Source organism: Octopus bimaculoides, chromosome 11 (genome assembly GCF_046866305.1).
Source record: "Octopus bimaculoides isolate indiv1 chromosome 11, ASM4686630v1, whole genome shotgun sequence".
Lineage (NCBI taxonomy): Eukaryota > Metazoa > Mollusca > Cephalopoda > Octopoda > Octopodidae > Octopus > Octopus bimaculoides.
Window position 1 is genome coordinate 21,020,640 of NC_142938.1, and position 21,772 is coordinate 21,042,411.

The 21,772-nt window shown below is 34.7% G+C and overlaps 1 protein-coding gene across 1 annotated transcript in view; it reads right to left on the reverse strand.

The window, feature by feature from the left end:
• Positions 1–327: 327 nt before the first annotated feature.
• Positions 328–21,772, reverse strand: part of LOC128249066 (organic cation transporter-like protein) — a 31,497-nt gene continuing 10,052 nt past the window's right edge. Inside the window, exons 3-10 of the mRNA XM_089359618.1 lie at positions 21,367–21,597; positions 18,762–18,964; positions 15,687–16,022; positions 14,512–14,646; positions 6,332–6,417; positions 3,945–4,065; positions 3,131–3,203; positions 328–1,039 (exon numbers count right to left, since the gene is read on the reverse strand). Coding sequence (XP_089215744.1) covers positions 857–1,039; positions 3,131–3,203; positions 3,945–4,065; positions 6,332–6,417; positions 14,512–14,646; positions 15,687–16,022; positions 18,762–18,964; positions 21,367–21,597 — 1,368 coding nt within the window. The 3' untranslated portion in view covers positions 328–856. The remainder of the gene's footprint in view (positions 1,040–3,130; positions 3,204–3,944; positions 4,066–6,331; positions 6,418–14,511; positions 14,647–15,686; positions 16,023–18,761; positions 18,965–21,366; positions 21,598–21,772) is intronic.

The following is a 21,772-nucleotide window of genomic DNA, read 5'->3' on the forward strand; positions in this document are numbered from 1 at the left end:
AACCGATGCTGGTGTGTTTATGTCCCCGTAACTTAGCGATTCGGCAAAAGAGACCGATAAAGTAAGTACTAGGCTTACAAAGAATAAGTCCTGGGATCGATTTCCTCGACTAAAGTCGGTGCTCCAGCATGGCCGCAGTCAAATGACTGAAACAAGTAAAAGAGTAGAAATATATATATATATGTGTGTGTGTGTGTGTGTGTGTGTGTGTATAATGTTCAAATTTATACAAAAAAGAACAAAAATGTAAAAGTCAGTGAGGTGAGGAGACAATAAACAAGGTGTATTTGGTTGAGGCTTTAGCGCTCAGGAATAATGGAAGAAGTCTTTGAAGTTTCGAACCAATGCTCTTCTACAGAAAGGAACGAGGAGAGAAAACGGATGGAGAGAGGAAAAACGGAGAGAAAGAAAAACATGTTGAGAGGAAAGAAGGAAATAATTCGACCAGGAAATAATGGACCAGTAACTTAGGTTATGGGTGCCTCCTGAAGTAGAGTAGGGGGTGAGTTGACGAAGATGTGTGAGGTGGAGGTGTCAGACTGCAATCGGCGAAAGCACATAGAATGGTGTTTTGGAGGGGTAATAGGAGACGGGAAAATAGGTAATAGTTGAGTGGATGCAGAGAGAGACAACGGATGAACGGTCAGCAGAAAGGGCACGGGTAAAGGCGATTTGGAAGATGGTGGATTGGTATCCCCGTTGTGTGCAATGGTGATCCATGAGAGAATAGGAGTCTGCAGGGGCCGAGAGAGAAGGAGAAAGAATTAAAGAGACGAAGAGCATTTTAATATCAAGAATGTGTTGCGAATTTACAAAACAGAAATTCTGCCGCATCATGAATTTTACTCATTGATTTTTAAGTCGCATCTTGAATTTTTACATCATTAGTCTTATTTTCCTTTTCCATCATCTTCACATCGTCAATTGTCTGTAGTAAATTTCGGTTTCTAGTTTCCGGTAAGAATACTTGAAGTAAAATGGAAGCAATTATACATCCGGTTCCTAAGATAATCCCAGGACCCCAAGGAGCAGCCATAGCCTAAGGATAGAAAGTTAAATATATTAGTGGAATTATATAAAATATATTTTATCATTTGATAGGAACAACAATCTGACCAACCAATACTGAAGAAATTATGTGACGACGACCAATGAAAATAGCAAATTTAGTAGTAAAGTATAAGCTATGTAAACCTATCAATGACGTTGGCTTTTTTCATTACGAAAAAGAGAGAGCAGCTTATTCCAGCAGATTCATTAGACATTATGTAGGTGCGGTGGGAGTAACAGAAGAATGCAAAGATAAGATAGAGGGCAAGAGAGTTAGCGAGTGACAGAGTGAGTAAGTGAATGAGTGGGTGAATGAGTGAGTGAGTAAGGGAATAAGGGAGTGAGTAGGTGAACGAGTGAGTATGCGAGTGAGTGAGAGAAATATAGCTTTTAGATATCTAAATTGCACAAAAGTGAGTTCCTTAATACACACATACGTATACATACATACCCGCCACACACGTACATATAAATATGTATATATGTATATATATATATATATATATATATATATATATATATATATATATATATATATATAAAGGAGACCACTAGGTGGACTGTTAATGTGCTAGAAGATCACATATAGTGCGTCTGGATACATACACAAACATACACATACACACACACATACACACAGAGACACAGACATGTCATCTTCTTCTAGCACATTAACAGTCCACCTAGTGGCCTCCTTTATATATTCTTTCAATGTGCTCGTTCCCTGGTATTAAATTGATATTAATTAATATCCAATTTTTTACCCTACTGTTTTAATTTATATATATATATATATACATATATATATATATATATATATATATATATATATGTATGTATGTATATATACATATATATATATATATATATATATATATATATATATGTATAGTGTATGTCTGTGCCTCTATGTGTGTGTGTGTGTGTGTGTGTGTATGTGTATGTCTGTATGTATCCAAAAGTTCGTAGGAATTAAATTTTTCAATAGCGTTGCGAGTGTTTGTTTTTCATTCGTTCGTTAAATGTTTTCAGGCACAAAAGTGTGCCTATCTTATGGTGATATAAGATAACAGCAGCGCGTCCAAGCGAGTAAGGCGCAGATGAACTATCGGAATATCATTCTGGGTGACCAGCTTCAATGCTACCTTTGTGAAAAAGACCTGCAAGTGACGTTGAGGATTGAAGCAGCACATGAACATTTATAATGAACAAGCAGAAAAGGATGCCAAAAAAGGAAATGAAACATTGGTGCCGTAATTGTGATGAGGTTTTTCAAATGTCTTCGGGGGCTCAAATGTCATTTAAGATCTGGTAAGAAAGAACTATCTTAGGTAGACGAGGTTAAGCTCTGCAAGGTACACCAGATGGTATAACACAAGTCTTGCACCATTAAAGATAAGACTGAGGGGATTTCCATGCTGATCATCTTAAATTAGATTTATTCACTTTCGCATGTCCACCTCTGTATCGTTTGTAATCCATGCATTGTTTGCTCTCGGCCCTATGTTAACTAACGGAATGCAACGCAACCTAGCTTTTATTAATTTCGTTTTTGTCTTGCTATTACATGTTTTATTATGAACTCCCTGAAGAGAAATAAATGAGGAACCCCAACAGCTCTTTCTTCTTTGTGAAAGTAATCCCATTCATTTCGAAACATGTGTAGGAATTAAAGGAACTTTATTAACATGCGTTTTGCTCCATTTATTATTATCCATATATATATATATATATATATATATATATATATATATATATATATATATATATATATATATATATATATATATATATATATATATATATATATATATATATATATATATATATATATATATATATATATATATATATATATATATATATATCCGTGAGTGTGTGTGTGTGTGTGTGTGTGTGTGTGTGTGTGTATACACATACATACATACATGCATATGCGTTTCAAGTAAATGTATTAGATATAGTTTTGGAGAGCCATACTTCACCTGTGTCTGTAAGCGTCTTTTTATATTGTGACTTTTTATATTGTAGTTGATAATTTTGCCAACAGTTTAGATTCAACAGACCAGAATTTACTTACCAGGAGCTTGAGGAATGGTGCTGCCATGCATGCAGCCCGCATGACAGTCGTAGCAAAACCATTTCCAACACTTCTACAATCACAAGGTATTTACTATTAGGAACAATGGTTAGTTAGAATATATAATTCAATAATCATGTCGTGCATTTGCGAAAATTAGAAAAGAAAGAACAATGAATTAAATTCTTTAGTGAATAATATCTAGTTTGTATTCAAATGATCAAACTGCTTGTTTTCTCTCAGTTGAGATTCTTAAAGGCTCCAATAACCAATCAAATTTTAGGTAAGGAAGTTGACTAGTTGAGACTTAACTAATTTCTATATTGGTAGAATTGTTTTGTGTTTTAGTTTTAGTTTTAAATTTCAAATGGACAAAACTTAAATATTTTCATGATATAAAATAAGGTGGGGGGGGGGGTAAAAGACTTAATGAATTTGGGATATATTAACAAACGACCAGTTAATAATTCACCGGCACTACGTCGGTTACGACGACGAGGGTTCCAGTTGATCTGATCAACGGATCAGCCTGCTCGTGAAATTAATGTGCAAGCGGCTGTGCACTCTACCGACACGTGTACCCTTTATGTAGTTCTCTGGGAGCACTACAAAGAATGTGACAAGGTAAAGTAGAAGTTATACTAGAATTGAAATTACATAATCGTATTGATAGATACATTACACCAACTTCAGTTTCTTGTAAATTTGAATTCTATATCTAATTTCAAATTTAAGTTCTCATATCCTCCAGTTATACAAACAGAGGTAGATCTAGCCATTTTAAAAGGTACATTTATTACTAGTAGCTTCGTACCGTAATTGTGTAGGAAAGAGTTCTGACGTATAAATGTAATCACCACCACTGCCAGCATTCAGTCCAGCAACGGCCAAAAAATACAAAACGGGAATGACACGTTCCGCCATTTCATTTTTCTCTGAAAAGCAGAATATACACTAGAAATAAAACGAGATTTAGCATTTAAATCAATAATTAATTTAATTAAAATGAAACACAGACCACCAACAACAAAAGTAATAATACAGCAGTAAAATAATAATGCGGCCTAACACAGGTACGGGGTTCTTACATTTTAGGAGAAAGTTATATCAACTACACTGTTTATTTTGTTAAACTCGGAATAACGAAAGAAAAAATATACATCAACGGGAAAATAATACATGTATCTAAATCTTTAGATTTGTCCCACATAACTGGTTCATCGAAACACTGGCGGTCTGAACATTTAGTGAGGCAATGATGGTGAGCACTTTCAAAGAACGATGGAGACATGATTGATTGTTCCCATCGAATCCATAACAACTTCACCGTTAGAAAGTTTCGCGAGAATATCAATATTCCAAAGTGATAAGAGATCTGTTCTTCACCTTGTTCGATATTCTGCATGTGGCTAATAAATTGAATTCATTTAAAGTAATACAGAAAAGTCCATGCTTCTCCACAACGTTCTAATAATATAAAATTCTTTCTTGTAAATGATCAGGTAACTAAGATTGTCTCCTCAGTTTAGTACATATTGATGTGTTTTCAATAGAAAATTCATAAAATCGCTGAGAATTCAAGGAGGTAGAAAATGGTAGATGACTTGCAACATTTAGAAAAATTTTAAGAGAAGATAAAGACGGGATCTATGCTAGTAATATCGGTGAGCCCAACAACGATGACGTTTAAGCTACATGCTGATTGGTCAAAACCGTATTCGAAAACTTCAGAGCTTGTCGGAGCCTTCTAAAGGTATAAAAAGGAAGAGAACAGTCATTTTATTACAGTTGTCAACAACTCAACTCGACTGTCATTCAATACATTTGGAAATCTGATGATTGCTACGAACGTATGAAAACGGTACTTGAACATTACAAACATTACTAAATATTTTCCTTAATGTTTAACACACATCTACAGTGTAAAAGAATTAATACAATAATAAAATAATAATATTTTCTTAGTTCACTTTGAATTTAACTAATTTTGGATCACCTTGAAAACGTTGTGTTTACATGTATTTTCGCAAATATTAATTTCACTGATATTTTCTCTATCTAAGTATGTTATAACATAGAAATAACTGTTGGCTTTGTAAGGTGAATTCTACAATTTCAATTGTAATTTTCTCTATACGCACTTTTGTTACGTACATACATACATATATAAATAAATAAATAAATAAATAAATATATATATATATATATATATATATATATATATATGTATATATATATATACATACACACACACGCACACGCACACACACACACATATATATATATATGTACATATATATAAAGCAATAGAACGAAAAAGAGAGGGCAATGCGGAAGAGAGGGAGAGAGAGAGAGAGAGAGAGAGAGGAGGAGGAGAGATGGATAATTTCTCTATATCGTATGGTTACTGGCAGATAACATGCAGAGACATTCATTGACCTGCTAAACATTCTTTTGTCATTTAGTTCGACTTAATTACAGACAGTCCCTGTAATTAATTGTAGCATATTGAATAGGCGTTGTATTCTTTTTGTAATAATAGTGGATTCAGATATCTCCTTCTGAAGTCAAGGGTGGAAAACTAAAACAATAGAGTACGCGCCCTCCATTATCAGTTAAAGTTTAGACAGTGTCACGTGACAACTTGCTGGCGCTGCTTGCTGGAGCCTAGCAGCGGGAAGTTTAGAGTGTCACGTGACAACTTGCTTGGGCAGCCAGATGGAGCCTAGCTACAGGTATAAAAACGGGGAATTTGACAAAACAGTCAGACGCTGACACTCGTTGATGCTGCATCGAAGAGGCCAGGGAATAGAAGAAAGAAGACATGCGCCCAACACCAGAGCTGAAGACACCTCCGAAAGGGGGGGAGCCCGCCACGTCAAAACGGTAGAGGAGTAGGGGCCGAAACCGGACGTGGTTCCTCCTGATGATGTCTTGAGTTAACTGGATCCTATAAAGGAGCTGTTGTGGTAGCAGATCACGAAACATGGTTGAAATTCCTCTACAACTTGTCTCAGTATGTGAACAGGTAGATATTACCACGATGACCAAGTAGATATTAATACTGATATTAATTAAAACTCCATTAAAACTCATTACAAAAAAACCTACAACAACAATGCCACAAGGGATTAGAAAAAATCAGGGAAATATGGAATAAAATGAATAAAAAGTATATAGAATGCACGTTCTAAGTATTACCTGCCAATATCTTTATCATGGATACAGAGAAAAAAGAGACTGCAGCAAGTGTCTTCCAGGCTTGTAGGGATATTTTGTGACCGAACCTAAGAAAGAAAACCGTTTCGACATACATATATACATACATACATATATACTTATGTATACACACACACACACACACACATATATATATATATATATACATACATACACGTATGTATATTCATGGAACATATATGAGTGTGTTGGCGTGTGTGCGTTTGTACGTATGAACGTATGTATGTATGTATGCACGTAGGACATTTAATAATTTATTTTACGCCAGTGTTACTTCGAATTACTTGCTACCGGCTTTCACGGCAAGTAAGATTTTACCATACAGGAAATACGAAGTAGATCAACTTAGCCTCATAAATACATTGCTACACATATCTAAAATTTCAAACTGGAAATTCGGTCGTTTAGTAGGCAAATTCTGAAAATAAATTCCTTGTAATATTCATAACAAAATCAAATTTAAATGATATCCAAAACATATTGAAATGATAGAGAAATCATTAAAAAGAGATCAATAAAAAAAGAAAAGAGAAAAATGTTAAAATATTATTCAAAAACAATGGTCTTCAGTCATCGGCCAGTACTAAGTTGTGGATCATTTGGCACGGCCGCATGTAAAAAATAATGTTTAAAATTTTATTTCTATTTTATTGTTTATCACTGTCTGCTGGATTCTTTGCATTATATAGATGTTTTTGATCTAGTTTGGACTCTTTGCCATCAAATTTGAATTCTTTGCAATCAAATTTGAATTCTTTGCAATCAAATTTGAATTCTTCGCAATCAAATTTGATTGCGAAGAATTCAAATAATATTCAAATAATATTCCCTGATCAGCAGTCTTTCGGAATAGCTGTCACTATCTCTTGAAGAAGGAAAAGGATTTAAAATAAGAGTAAATTCATTATATTACAACCGTCTTATCACACCCGTCTCGTAAAACGGATGTAACAGTAAAGAAATTAGTTAGGTATTTGTTGTCAACTTTATTAAAGAAAATCTTCACAAAATGGATTCAGCCCTGTGGTAGTTAATCCGTCTATTGTATCATATACATCCTCTCCATTATATGGGTCAATTATCTTCTTCAAGTATGCATCATAACTATATTAGACGCAAAAACTGGCTTTAAGAATAACAAAAACTTTTGTCTATGCAGAATAATCCATATTTCAAAATCACAAAAACGAGTTTGAAATTCTTGCCATACACTAACTCTTAGAAACCAACTAATTTTGTAATTTTTCAATCAAATTATTGCCCATTATATTAAACTGATTAATCTTCTCGCTTTCTCTATTCTGGTTCCTCTAATTTTTTTGCTTTTTGTCTTCTTTTTCCTCTTCTTTATACATTACCTTTAGTTGTTTGACTCACTTTTATTTTGCTACTTTTCTAGAGCGTTGACAGAAGCGTTAGAGTGTCTTGCGCTTTTTGTTCTTTTCAGTTTTAGGCTCTGCATTCTCCTACGCCTGTTTCTACGAAGACATTCAGCCGTATAAGCTTCTTCATCGTTAAGCTCTGTTCAGAAATACAGTGTCTTAAACAGATGGTGCGTCAGCTTCTTGTTTCATGTTCACTGAAATATATATATTAATCTTTGTAGTATTATCTATTTTATATGGTTAATGGAGACAAAATAAACTATTTAATAAAAATTATTGCAAAAAGAATCATGATTCTTCGACAGAAACACAAACGAATGTTCTTATCGATGTGCTCTTTTAGTGACAAATAAAATGGTTATTGAACAAGAAACTTCTCCTTGCGTAATAAACTACAAGAGTAATTTGCTTCAAAAGAAGTAAAGGAGGTAAGCTGGCCGAACCGTTAGCACGCAGAACAAAATGTCTAACAGCGTGTCTTCCATCTTTACGTGCTGAGTTAAAATTCCGACAAGACTTTACTTTCCATCCTTTCGAGGTCGATAAAATAAGTTTCAGTTGAGTACTGGGTCAATATAATCCACTTACCTCATCTCCCAAAACTAATCATTATTATTTTATGTTTGACTTTTGCTTTACATTTGTACAAGTTGGCTCCAACTCTCACCCAGAGACCTCAAGAGACAACATGTTAGAAGTTCATGTTGGTGTTATGCCTAGGGTGCCATATAGTCGGTTTTGTACATAGTGTTGTTCTAGAGAATGTTTAAGGAACCATAAGAAAATTATGTGTTTGTTTTAAAACTTGAGATTACATAGAAAGTATATTGCATAGGATATGGGCAGTTCCTATGAGCACTATCTTTTGAATTTCTGCTATTTTGGGGTTTCCTGGTATCTGAGCTAGGTAGCAATCAGCCCCTTTTGCTATCATTCCCAGGGCACCTATTACAACAGGTATTATTTTAGTCTTCAGGTTCCACATTTTGCTAAATTCTATTTCAAGATTTTTATATTTGCTCAGGTTTTGGTAGGTCTTGACAGGTACGTTTATATCGATTGGCTCAGTCATATCAATGAGGAGGCATGATTTTTGTCTGAAGTCTTTCGATATGATGTCTGACCTATTTGCATCTATCTTTCTGTCAGTTTGAATGATGAAGTTCCAGAGGAGGTGGTTTGTGTTCCCACCAGTTTTTATCATGGGGCAAGTCCAGGTTTTTGCAAATTACCCAGTGAATATATTGTGTAGCTCTATCATGCCTGTTGAGATACTCTGTAGGTGCAAGAAGACTGCACTTGGAGACAACATGATCAATCGTTTCATTTTGTTATTGACAAACACGACATGTTGGAAGCTACCGTTATTTAATATGTTGGCCTGGTAGTTCCTTGTAGGTAGGCATTGATCTTGGGCTGCTATGATAAAGCCTTTTGTTTCAGATTTTAGCCAGCGTCGGCATTATTCGCTCTCTTTGGGTATTTGCCATTGGGATGTTTTTCTTGCCATGTATCAGTCAGAATATCTAAGGCAGCAGTTTTAGCACGGGTTTTCATGCGCTTAGCATTTTCTGCGCTTGTTTCTCGTATGTCTAATTCCGGAATTTGTTGTATTTGGAATTCACTTAGATATTCCTTTGTCTGTTTTGTTTATTGAGTATGATGCTTTCTTGTTTTCATGATTTGAGATAAGTTTTAACATCCAGTCCTCAGAGTTTTTCAGGTAGGTCTCTAGGCCAATTGTGGCAATCTTCATTGTTAATGCCAATAGTAAAAGTCCACGACCTCCCTCTTTTCTTGGCAGATAAAGTCGTTCTATATCTGCCTTAGGGTGGTGCATTCTATGGATTCGCAACAGTTTTCGTATTTTTCTGGCAAGATTACATATTTAAGTAATTAACCAGTTAATGATATTGAAACTGTAAGTCACGACCGGTATGGCTAAAGCACTGATTCGAGCGGTTTCAAGAAGTGCTGTTTCTGTAAGTGCTCCACCCTTATTGCAGCCCCTTTTTGTTCCATGTACTTCTGGAGATTTTTACTCACTGTTCCCAGGGTTCCGACAATTATTGATACCACTACCACCTTTTTCATCGACCACAACTGCTTTAGCTCCCAAGCTAACCTGTCATATCTATCGTCTTTTCTTTCTTCCTTATCGCATACATTGTTGTCAGCTGGGCATACTGTATCTATGACCCAGCATAGTTTGGTTTCTTTCTCAATTAACACTATGTCTGGTTTCCTATTTTCTATCTCATGGCCGCACTGAATCATAAAATCATCATCATCATCATCATCATCATCATCATCATCATCATCATCATCATCATCATCATTATTATTATTATTATTATTATTATTATTGAAGACGTCGCACAGTATCCAGTATTGTGATACTGTATATTTAAAGTATTGTGTGTACTGAGGATTTGTACTATCTATCAAGTCACAGCAAGGACTTCAGACATTGTTATTATTATTATTATTATTATTATTATTATTATTATTATTATTATTATTAGTATTACAGTTCTATATTTAAGAGATGAGGAATTATTTACATTATTTACATTATTTACATTTGATGGATATTTGTCCTCATCTTGTTTGTTGTTAACACAACGTTTCGGCTGATATACCCTCCAGCCTTCGTCAGGTGTCTTGGGGAAATTTCGAACCTGGGTTCTCATTCCTAACGATGTTACTATTATTATTATTATATTATTATTATTATTATTATTATTATTATTAATCAGGTCGCTGCCGTGAATCGAACTCGGAATCAACAAACAAGATGAGGACAAATATCCGTCAAATGTAAATAATAATTATTATTATTATTAGTAAATTTACCCATCTACGATAGAGGCATAAAATGAGGGAGGGAAATCATAACAGCAGTATATATTGACAGATGTGTAAATGGACTTGATAGATTTACTGGGTGATGTCTTAGAGAAAGCACATCACCATTGGTGATACAGCATTCTATTGCGACTACATGATATGTGTTTGCGACTAAGTGACATGTGATGACGATTCACTCCCGAACTGAAATAGGTTGTGTGTCATGAATGGTTATGTGGACCACTCCTAGCGAAAGCCAGTGTTTCCTTCAACCATTACATAAAGAAGTATTAAGAAAAAAAAATGTTATTTAGATATACTTATATTTTACTTGTTTACACTATTTTACGCTTGCTCATACTCCTATACATTCAAAGTTCACAAATTATTTAAATCATGAATCATACTCCTTACGGTAATATCAGTATGATCACCCAACTTCTTTGTAGACAATATTTTCTGTTTGGTCGACACTAATTTTCAAATTACTGGAGTCCGTTGCTCTACTCAAAACTGGCTGTGTGTAAACATCGGAGAGGATAAAAATATACCTACACGATCTAAAGTCTGGCCCTATGCCTTGTTTGCTGTCAATGCGCGAGCGGAATATTTAGGGTTGCATAAAATCAAATTAAGACTCACCTCTCACTGTTCTATGCGAATAATGTCTGGATGTCTTGGTACCATGAGTTATTTTGATTAACAAATTTGAGATGAAAGCAACAGCCGCTTCGATTAATCGTTTCGAATCCTGCTCGAGACTGGCACACTTCTATAACCACTAAATTATCACACACATGATATACTGACACACACACTTTTTCCATTTTATTTTCGTTTTCAACCGTCCTCGCAACCCTTCTTCGTATCTACGATGGGGCCATGAACAATGCAATGAAAATCCAGAGTTACTCGTAGTCGGTGAATTTTTAATAAAAATGCAAATGTGGTTTATCAATTCAAAAATCAATATCCACGAAATAATCGTAGTTTCTGATTTTTTAATGCTAAAAATCTTCCTGACGGCCGTCTTTGTAATCGCAAAGTATATCGTAACCATTCGTTCAGCCGTCTGGCTGTGAAGAGGTAACAGACAAAGAGACGGGCAGACGGACATACCGCCCATTATTGTAAGATAGCATATCTGCCCAATCTACGAGGGGAAATAAAGGGATAGTATCACAAATCTAAACCCTTTAAATTCACGAACTATACAGTGGGGAAACCCAGAGTTAATCCTCGTCGCCGGAACTTTAACAAAAAAGATCAAAAGTAATTTATTAATACAAAACTCAATATCCATTTAATAATCATACTTTTTCACATTGTTTTCACTAAAAACCTACCTGATTAACTCTTTCATACTCCCGAAAAACATCGTGAGCATTGGTCCAGTTGTTTGACTGTGAAGAGAGAACAGAAAAAAAGACGGATAGACGCACATAACACCCATTATAATAAGATTATTCTTATTGCCATTGCACAGCTTCTAACGGTGTCAGCTGGTCACCACCAGTAAACTAAGGTAACATCTCTTATTTTTCGAGCACCTTCCGGAGTAATCGAGCGGTTCCAAGCAGTGCAATTTTCTGCAAGTGTTCCATTGTTATTGCAGCCCCTATTTATCCCATGTACTTCTCAAGATGTTTACTCACTGTTCCCAGGACTCTCACAGTTATTGGTACTACTACCACCTTTTTCATCGACCACAACTGCTTTACCTCCCAAGCTAACCTGTCATATCCATCGACTTTTCTTTCTTCCTTCTTGCATACCGTGTTATCTGCTGGGCATGCTATCTCTATGATCTGAGTCCTGGATTTTTTGTTATGTATTTGTCTGAATGATTTTTTATCATACCTAATACGCCAACTATAATTGGAATTGCTTCTGTTTTTAGGCTCCAGATTCGAGTTACCTTTATCTCCAGGTCTTTGTATTTTGAAAGTTTCTCCATTTTTTTTAGAGAAACGTTGTCATCTGCTGGTATTGATACATCAATTAGAAAGCATTTTTTTCTTCATCATCTGTGACAACTATATCTGGCATATTGGCCTTAATTTCTCTATCTGTGTGTATTGGCATATCCCATAATATGGTTGCTCTCTCGTTTTCTGTGACCTTTTCTGGCGTGTGTTTATACCATCTTTTTTCTGTTGTTATTCCATAGTGTTGGCATAGCTTCCAGTGTATATAGGTCCCAGCTCTGTCGTGTTTGTGAATATATTCCTTCTTAGCCAGGACTGGGCAGCCAGAGATAATATGATTTATTGTTTCTTGTCCATCTCCACATATTCTGCAATTACTTGTTATGTTTCTTTTCATTATAGGTTTTTGGTAATTTCTGGTGGGGTGGCTTTGGTCTTGTGCTGCAATTAAAAATCCTTCAGCCTCTGCTTTGAGTCCTTAGCTTCTCAACAATTGCTGGTATTTTCCTTTGTCTATTTCTTTTGCATTTAGTTTAGCCCAGTATTTGCTATGAAGGGGTTTTTCTTGCCATCGTTTTATCATGGTCCGTTGCTGTTCTAGTTTTAGTTTGGATTTCATTTGTTTTATAGCTTCTTCTTCTTCTTCTTCTTCTTCTTCTTCTTCTTTTTCTTCTTCTTCTTCTTCTTCTTCTTCTTCTTCTTTGTTAGGTAATATGACTTGTTTGTATTTGTCTGTGTTTTGTGACTATTTGTATTAGTTTTCCTTGCTTCTGAAGAAAGTATTTTTGCAGTCCTATGGTGGTTATTTTATAATAGTTTTCCAGCTGTATAAGACCCCTGCCACTTTCTGTACGTTGTATATATAGCCTTTTTATGTCAGGGTTTGGGTGGTGCATCCTAGATCCTGTCGTTATTTTTCTTGTTTCCCTGTCTATTTTGGTTAGTTCATTTAGTGTCCAGTTAAGGATATTGTAGCTGTAACTTATAACTGGGACGGCTAAAGTGTTAATACCTATTATCTTGTTTTTAGCATTAAGCTCTGTTTTCAGTATTGATCTAACTCGTCTATAGTATTCTTTCTTTATTTTCTCTTTCATTTGTGTGTTGTATCGTATCTAGTTCAATGATTCCTAAATATGTGTATGTCTGGCTTTGGTATAATTCTTTTATTATTATTATTATTATTATTATTATTATTATTATTATTATTATTATTATTATTATTATTATTATTATTATTATTATTATTATTATATATATAGAAAGGATTGAGGTAACTCATCCTGAAGATATAGAGTCAAAATTAAAAGAAGAGTGCCATTTGCTATCTCGTGAACAATATTTCGACATCTTGCGTGTCTTCCACTGGTTCAAAAAATAAATTTGTCAATCTACTTCATTTTCGTTTATATAGAAAGGATTGAGGTAACTCCTCCTGAAGATATAGAGTCAAAATTAAAAGAAGAGTGCCATTTGCTATCTCGTGAACAATATTTCAATCCTTTCTATATAAACGAAAATGAAGTAGATTGACAAATTTATTTTTTGAACCAGTGGAAGACACGCAAGATGTCGAAATATTGTTCACGAGATAGCAAATGGCACTCTTTTAATTTTGATATTATTATTATTATTATTATTATTATTATTATTATTATTATTATTATTATTATCATTATTAAAGTGAATAAATTGGCTTCAATGCAGAAGTGCACCCACATCGAATTTGGATCTACACAAACTCATTCAATTTAGATTTGTTACACCAACTAAAAGTTCATTTTGTATTATAGAAATACAACTGCGAATTCTATATCACTCATTCCATCTACTCCAGGGTGATGCAAAGCAAAGATTACTCTGGTGAGAATTACGTGAAGACCGTAGTAAATTACTGTAAGACTCAAAATATACGTTATTTTTTCTGTTACGCTATCTCTTTCATACATCCATAATGTTGATAAGATCGTCTTTTTACCTTTCCGCTATCGCCATATAAGATGCAGCAGTAACGATTTCCAGCAAAGCCATCACACTATAGCTGATGTAGATACTGCCAATGAGAACTTCTGCCATTAGTAAAACACCGTTCAAGGATGCTGTATTCACAACCCTGTAACAAACAAAAATATATTTGAACTTACTCGCTAAAACTCACAAGAGCAGTGGGGGTAACAGCATAACCAAACCCATTTCTGATACATATCCCGGATCACGAATGCTAATTACTTGTCCGTTTCTCACACAAAAACATGAGTTAAATAAATATTCTTATTTTTAATACACAGAAACAGGAACACGAGCACGCACACACACAGAAGATTTCTCCAATCACATGTTTTTGCAATCAGCTAAAATATTATGATGGTAATTCATGATTGATGAACTGACTCAATTGAGATTGGATCGTTATATTATAGAGATGGATAAAATAATTTAAACTGACAATATATGATAAAATGCATGTAAGAGGACAAATATTTACATGGCTTCTTATTACATTATTTTCTCCTCACATGACCAATAATCACTAGACAAAAATTAACTCTCATAGTATCATGTCTTGTGTTCTTCCAAAATACACAATATTGGTTATAATCAAATACTGGAACAGAATATAAGTTACTTCAACAAAAGTAACATCACCGATTATTCTGCTAGTAGGTGAACGGTAACTGTAGGTGTGGCTGTGTGGTAAGAAGTGTGCTTCACAGCCATACGTAGTTCCGGGTTCAGTCCCACTTCGGGCACCTTGGGTCTGTGTCTTCTACTATGTTTCTGAACCAAACAAAGCCTTGTGAATAGATTTAGTCGATGGAAGCTGAAAGATTCGCATCGGGTTTTAGCCACTAAGCCTTTTTTCTATTTTCTCTCCTTGTTTATTTCTATGTTCCTTTTTGTCGAAGAGCGTAGGCTCGAAACGTAAAAGACTTTCTCACTCTCCGAGCGTTAAACCAATGCATCTGTTTGTTGTTTACACACCCGTCTTCGTCATTTGCTTTTTTTTTTGTAAATTATCACTATATATATATATATATATATATATATATATATATATATATATATATATATATATATATATAGTGAGAATTCCAAAGAACTGAAACAAGTAAAACAGTACCAGAGTAAGACAAGTAACACAGGGAAACTTACCATTCTATGGTCACAACGATGATAATTTTCCTCAGATAGGGTGACCTAAAAATTGAAAATAACTTTAGCAAATCTGAGGGATTTTTTTCAGCTGGTGGTTGTGAATATTCGACAAGTGGGTTAACGTTTTGCTGAACTTTTGTCTCACTGTTTCGGCGCCCAAGACTGCTCTCGCTCATCAGACTAGCAGCTTCCTGAGTTGAGGTATCCTTTAAAGTTATATTCCATAAGTCATCAAAGTCAACTTTGTTTTGCTTCGCTGCTCTCCTGATGAGTTTTTCGGCTGCTTTTACTTTCGAATTGGCAAAGAGCCACCGGACAGACTCCTCTAAGAAACTGCAAGCATAACGAAATACATACGAACTAATGAGTGTAAATGTAATAGATTAGCTGTATCTATGAGGATATATAAATATATAAATATATATATAAACAGTCAGCATTTTCTTTCTTATATATATATATATATGTAAATGCACGTATGTATATCTATCTATCTATCTATCTATCTATCTATCTATCTATCTATCCATATATATATATATATATATATATATATATATATATATATATATATATATTCACAGAAGGAATGTTTTTGTACCATAGGTCAACTGAAATTATATTGGTATACGTGTATGCTTAGGATGAGTGTGGCAGATACATTTTACATACACATATAGGTACAAGAGACAAAAAAGGTATCACAAGGTTTTAAAATATACTTGAGTTTTGCAGCTAAAAGGTTTTTTCTTCTTTTTTTTTGTAGTTTAGGAAAAGATATTTTTGTAGTTTAGGAAAGTTTTTTTCTTTCTTTTGTAGTTTAGGAAAGGTTTTTGTTTTGTAGTTTAGGAAAAACATCATTTTTACCAAACCTGGAACCGACTTTGGTGATTTCAGCTTCAAAGTTTTATGTATTTTTTCCATAATTTTCCTCATTGGAGACCATGTGCAGTGTAGTGAGGCACGTTGAGTACACACACACACACACACACACACACACATTAGTAAAATGTAAGGGATTATTCCAAAATGATTACCAGTTTGCTCTCAGGTATTCAAAATAGATTATTGATCAGCTAACATATAAGTTCAATAAAGTTCTCATAAGAATAAGAAATTCGATGAACATTCCGTTGGATAATTCTGAATTCTTTAACCATATAGGTTTCCTGGAGTGTAGATTCTGACAATATTAAAAGTAAGGATTACTCCGAAGTAGCAATAGCATTACCCTTAATTCTATAATTATATACTGCCTTTTAAGACCAACACGTTTCAATTACACTGATTAGCATTCGTTGCAATTGCTACCCAACTATAAAACGGTGCAATCTCTTCAGGGTCTTAACTTGATATCCCTCGGTATGGCCGTTTAATGATTTTCCTTTATAAACCTTGCGTTGTATAATGTAAAGTTGTCCGTTAAGTCAGACTCGGAATTCTCTAGCAAGTTCTTGGATAATCATTTTCAGTCCATCATTTCAAAACCTTTCATAGATTAAATAGTGATTACTCATTTATATTTGGCAAATGTAAATTTCCTCATGTGTAACCATTTCAATACTTGCTTCTGTCTAGAACTTATTACATAACTTATTACATTACACTTGGCTGTGAAAATCCTGTAAACAAATTCCAAACAAAAGTCACATCTATTGGTTCCAGGTCTGTATTGTTTTGCAGTACAAATTAATTCTCATGTAATCGTATAGTCCTTTTTACTGTCCTTGAAAGTCCAGATTAATTTGCTAAGACTCGTTTGGAAGTTTTATTTTTCTCCTTAAATGAACTCAAAAATGATTTCCTCTTGAAAATTAATGATGTCCCACTGATGTATAGAATCTTCTTACCCTCAGATGTAACTATATAGAATTTTACAGGATTTTCATATCCAAGGGTAATGTAATAAATTCTAGACAAGAGTAAGCATTGATATGCTTGCACATGAGGAAATTTACACTTGCCAAATGTAAATGAGTAATTATCATTTAATCTATGCAAGGCTTTGAAATAATGGACTAAAAATGATTATCCAATAAAAACTTGAAACAGAGATTGTTGGCGTCTGACTTAACGGACAACTCTACATCCAACGCAGAGTTTATAAAAGAAAATTATTAAACAGCCACATTGAGGGATATCAAGTAGCAAATATTCGAATGTTTTGTAGTAGGGTTGCAATTGCAACGATTACTAATCGGTGCAACTGAAACATGTGTTGGTCTTAAAAGGCAGTATATAATTTTAGAATTAAAGGTAATGCTGTTGCTACTTAATCCTTAATCCTAAAGTTAAGTAATCCTTAACTTTAATATTATCTCTATATGTGTGTGTGTGAGTGTGTGCACGTGAACGTGCTTGTGTGCATGTGTGCGTGCGTGTGTGTGTTTATTTATTTATTTAAATTTTTAGATTCTGTAATCTAAAACCTGAAAGGGACGTCTTTCTGTTAGGGGCTTGCGAAGCTTTAAGTCCCATGGAACCAAACCGAATATTACATTAGTTAGGAACATGATAGAGTACAGTATAAAGCTCGTTCACCTTCAGAATTACCCAGTACCATCGGCAGTATTATTATATACTTCCAAGTTTAAGCTTAAACATTCATCGTGTGTGAATATAAAATTGAAGAAATTGGAGTCAAGAAGGAGTACGGTCGGACATTTATTTATCATTCGCTACAATTGTTTCGACGCAACGTAATCCTCCAAGTATACAGGTATTTGATTATGCAACTATTTATTTGCATAATAAGATCTAGTTGTGTTTCCTCGGGTGATATATGAGTGTTGTCTCCGTTAGTTTAAAATTGTCGACTTCAAGGCCATCTTTTCTGTTCGTCGTACTTTGAATTTAGTAGCGGCTGATAGAGACATGGTATTTGCCGCGAGAGCAAGTTTGTCGGACTGCTATGAATGGTAGTAGATGGTACTGGCTGGCATTTAAATGGGATTAGTTATCTATTTGTATCTCTGGTCTGTTCTACAGACATCATGTGTGTGTGTGTGTGTGTGTGTGTGTGTGTGTGTGTGCGTGTGTGTGTGTGTAATGGTTGTATAAAGTACTACTTACAAATAATCCACAGGAAAATATACGGAGACGACAGCAGTAAATAGAAGTAACGTGTTCCAACTGAAATCTTTTAACATGTAGGCTATTAAACCTAAGGAGGAATTATGAGCAGCCCAGATAATCATAAATGTACAAGACATAATAATTCGTCTTTCTTTCGGGTATAATTCACAAGCCAAAGTGAAAGAACTTAGAAGAAATGCCTGAAAATAAAGAAGAAAGTAAAAACAAATGCACGTCAATGGTGAAGAGAGAAAATATTGCGGATATATCTAAAACTGGAAGTCTCAAGAGGACTGAAATGATAAACGTGAAATATTATTTCATAGAATTTACGGTGTTTGTTTAATTATCAAGGAGCACTCGACGACGACGAGGGTCCCAGCTGATACAATCAACGGAACAGCCTGCTCGTGAAATTAACATGCAAGTGACTGAGCAATCCACAAACACGTGTACCCCTAACGTAGTTCTCAGGGAGATTCAGCGTGACACAGAGTGTGACAAGGCCGGCCCTTTGAAATACAGGTACTACTCATTTTTGCCAGCTGAGTGGACTGGAGCAACGTGAAATAAAGTGTCTTGCTGAAGGATACAACGCGTCGCCGGGAATTGAACTTACGACCTTACAATCGCGAGTCGAATGCCCTAACCACTAAGCCACACGCCTTCACTATTTAATTATCAATATATTGTATTTTGACAGTTCTTGTTGGTAGAGCTTTACACTTCAAGTGGTAGGCAGGAGTACGTATGTCTCAGGGAAACTGCACTGTATGTATCGACAAGGCAATCATTTACTATGTTATCTGTCTATCTCGTACCACAGAGTATGTTTCATTTGTTGCTGTAAGCGAGGTACCACAACATTTTCATAATAGCATTTTATAACGGAGAAGGAATGAAATATATAAAGCTAACTCTCTGAACTAATACCGCTTTTACCTATACTACTGTTTGTAGAACTTGGAAAAGGTTTGGCTCTTCAAAGCTGACTTCTGCTTTATAGACTACTGTAAGAAATGTCCGAGGTCAGGGGTTTTCAAACTGTGGTCCACGGACCACAGGGGGTCCGTGGACAGCAAATACTTTTTATGGGCAATTTGATTTTATATATGTTTTTTAATTGAAATCTTTTAATTGACAATAAACCTATTTGTTAAATACTGTTAAATAAATAAATGTAAAAATATATGTTATTTTAAGCAAATATTTATGTATAAATTTCATAAGCGTTTATAAGGGGGTCCCTAAGGTAAAGCCTGAAATATAAAGGGGTCTGCAAGTCAAAAAGTTTGAAAACCCCTGTCCTAGGTAATATCTCACTTGTCTTTTAAATTACATTAGACTTGCCATTCAGTTTATTAATAAATTAGCCACACAGTTCGTGATACAGATTTCAAATTTTGGCACAGGGGCCGAAATTTTCTGGGTGGGGTTTAGTCGATTACATCAACCACAGTGTGTAACTGGGACTTATTTTATCGACCCCGAAATGATAAAAGACAAAGTCAAGTACGGCGGAATTTGAACTCAGAACACGAAGACAGACGAAATACTGATGTGCTAAGGGTTCTGCCAGCTCGCCCCCTTACTACTACTACTATTGCTAATGATAATAATAATAATAATAAATAATAATAATAATAATAATAATAATAATAATAATAATAATAATAATGATAATAATAATAGTCATTGATATGACTGTCCCAATCGATATAAACGTATCTGTCAAGACCTACCAAAAACTGAGCAAATATAAAGATCTTGAAATAGAAATTAGCAAAATGTGGAATCTGAAGACGAAAACAATACCTATTGTCATAGGTGCCCTGGGAATGACAGCGAAACGGCTGATTACTACCTAGCTCAGATACCAGGAAACCCCAAAATGGCTGAAGTTCAAAAGATAGTGCTCATGGGAACTGCCCATATCCTACGTAAAATACTGTCTGTGATCTCAAATTTTAAAACAAACACATAATTTTCTTATGGTTTCTTAAACATTCACTAGAACAAAACTGTACAAATCCAAATATATGGTACCCATGCATAACACCTACATGAACTTCTAACTTGTTGTCTCTTGAGTTCTCTGGGTGAGACTTGGATCCAACTTGTACAAATGCAAAGCAAAAGTCAAACATAAAATAATAATAATAATAATAATGATAATAACAATAACAATAATAATAATTCTTTCTATTATAGGCTTCAAATTTAGTGGGAAATAGGGATAGTCGATTACATCGGCCCCCATTGCTCAACTGGTACGCATGTCATCAATCTCGAAAGGAAAAGTTGGTCTCGGCGGAATGTGAACTCAGAACGTGAAGATGGACGAGATGCCGTTAAGCATTTTTCCCGGCGTGCTAACACTTCCGCCAACCCTCTGCCTTTCACACAGTTTGTAATATAAAGAAATAATGTAGAAGTATAATGATATTATACAAAGGATACACAACTTTTACATAATAGGTAAAGATAGATGACCATATATACTTGCCTCATGAAACTGAGGTTAAAGTTTATGTTGAATGTTAAAAATGAACGTTGTTTCATGTGTGAAGAAAATGACGCTGACGAAATATAAAAGCATTACCTCTCGCGCTCCTCCAATCAAAAATCTCATAGTTGTAAACAGCCAATAAGACGGAGAATATGCTGCGATTAAGTTCAAGACTATCAGCAAAATGTTACTAGAGACTCTCATTGGCTTACGTCCGAATTTTTCAATCAAGCATGGTGCTAACAGACCACTGACCATTTGACCAAAAACGTAAAACGTCTGAGTTGATTCAGCCAACCCTACATTATCGCAGATCAGGTCCCACTGTAAAAATAAACATATTTTATAAACAAAGGTAAAATTACTTGATGAATGTGTTGAGTTGAAATTTTGTCTGTATGTCGTTGATGTTGTTGTTCTTCAGCTATTCACCCACGATAATCCGGTTTTTTTTCTATTTGAGTCGTATTGTATCTAGGAGTTGATTATTCTATATGTT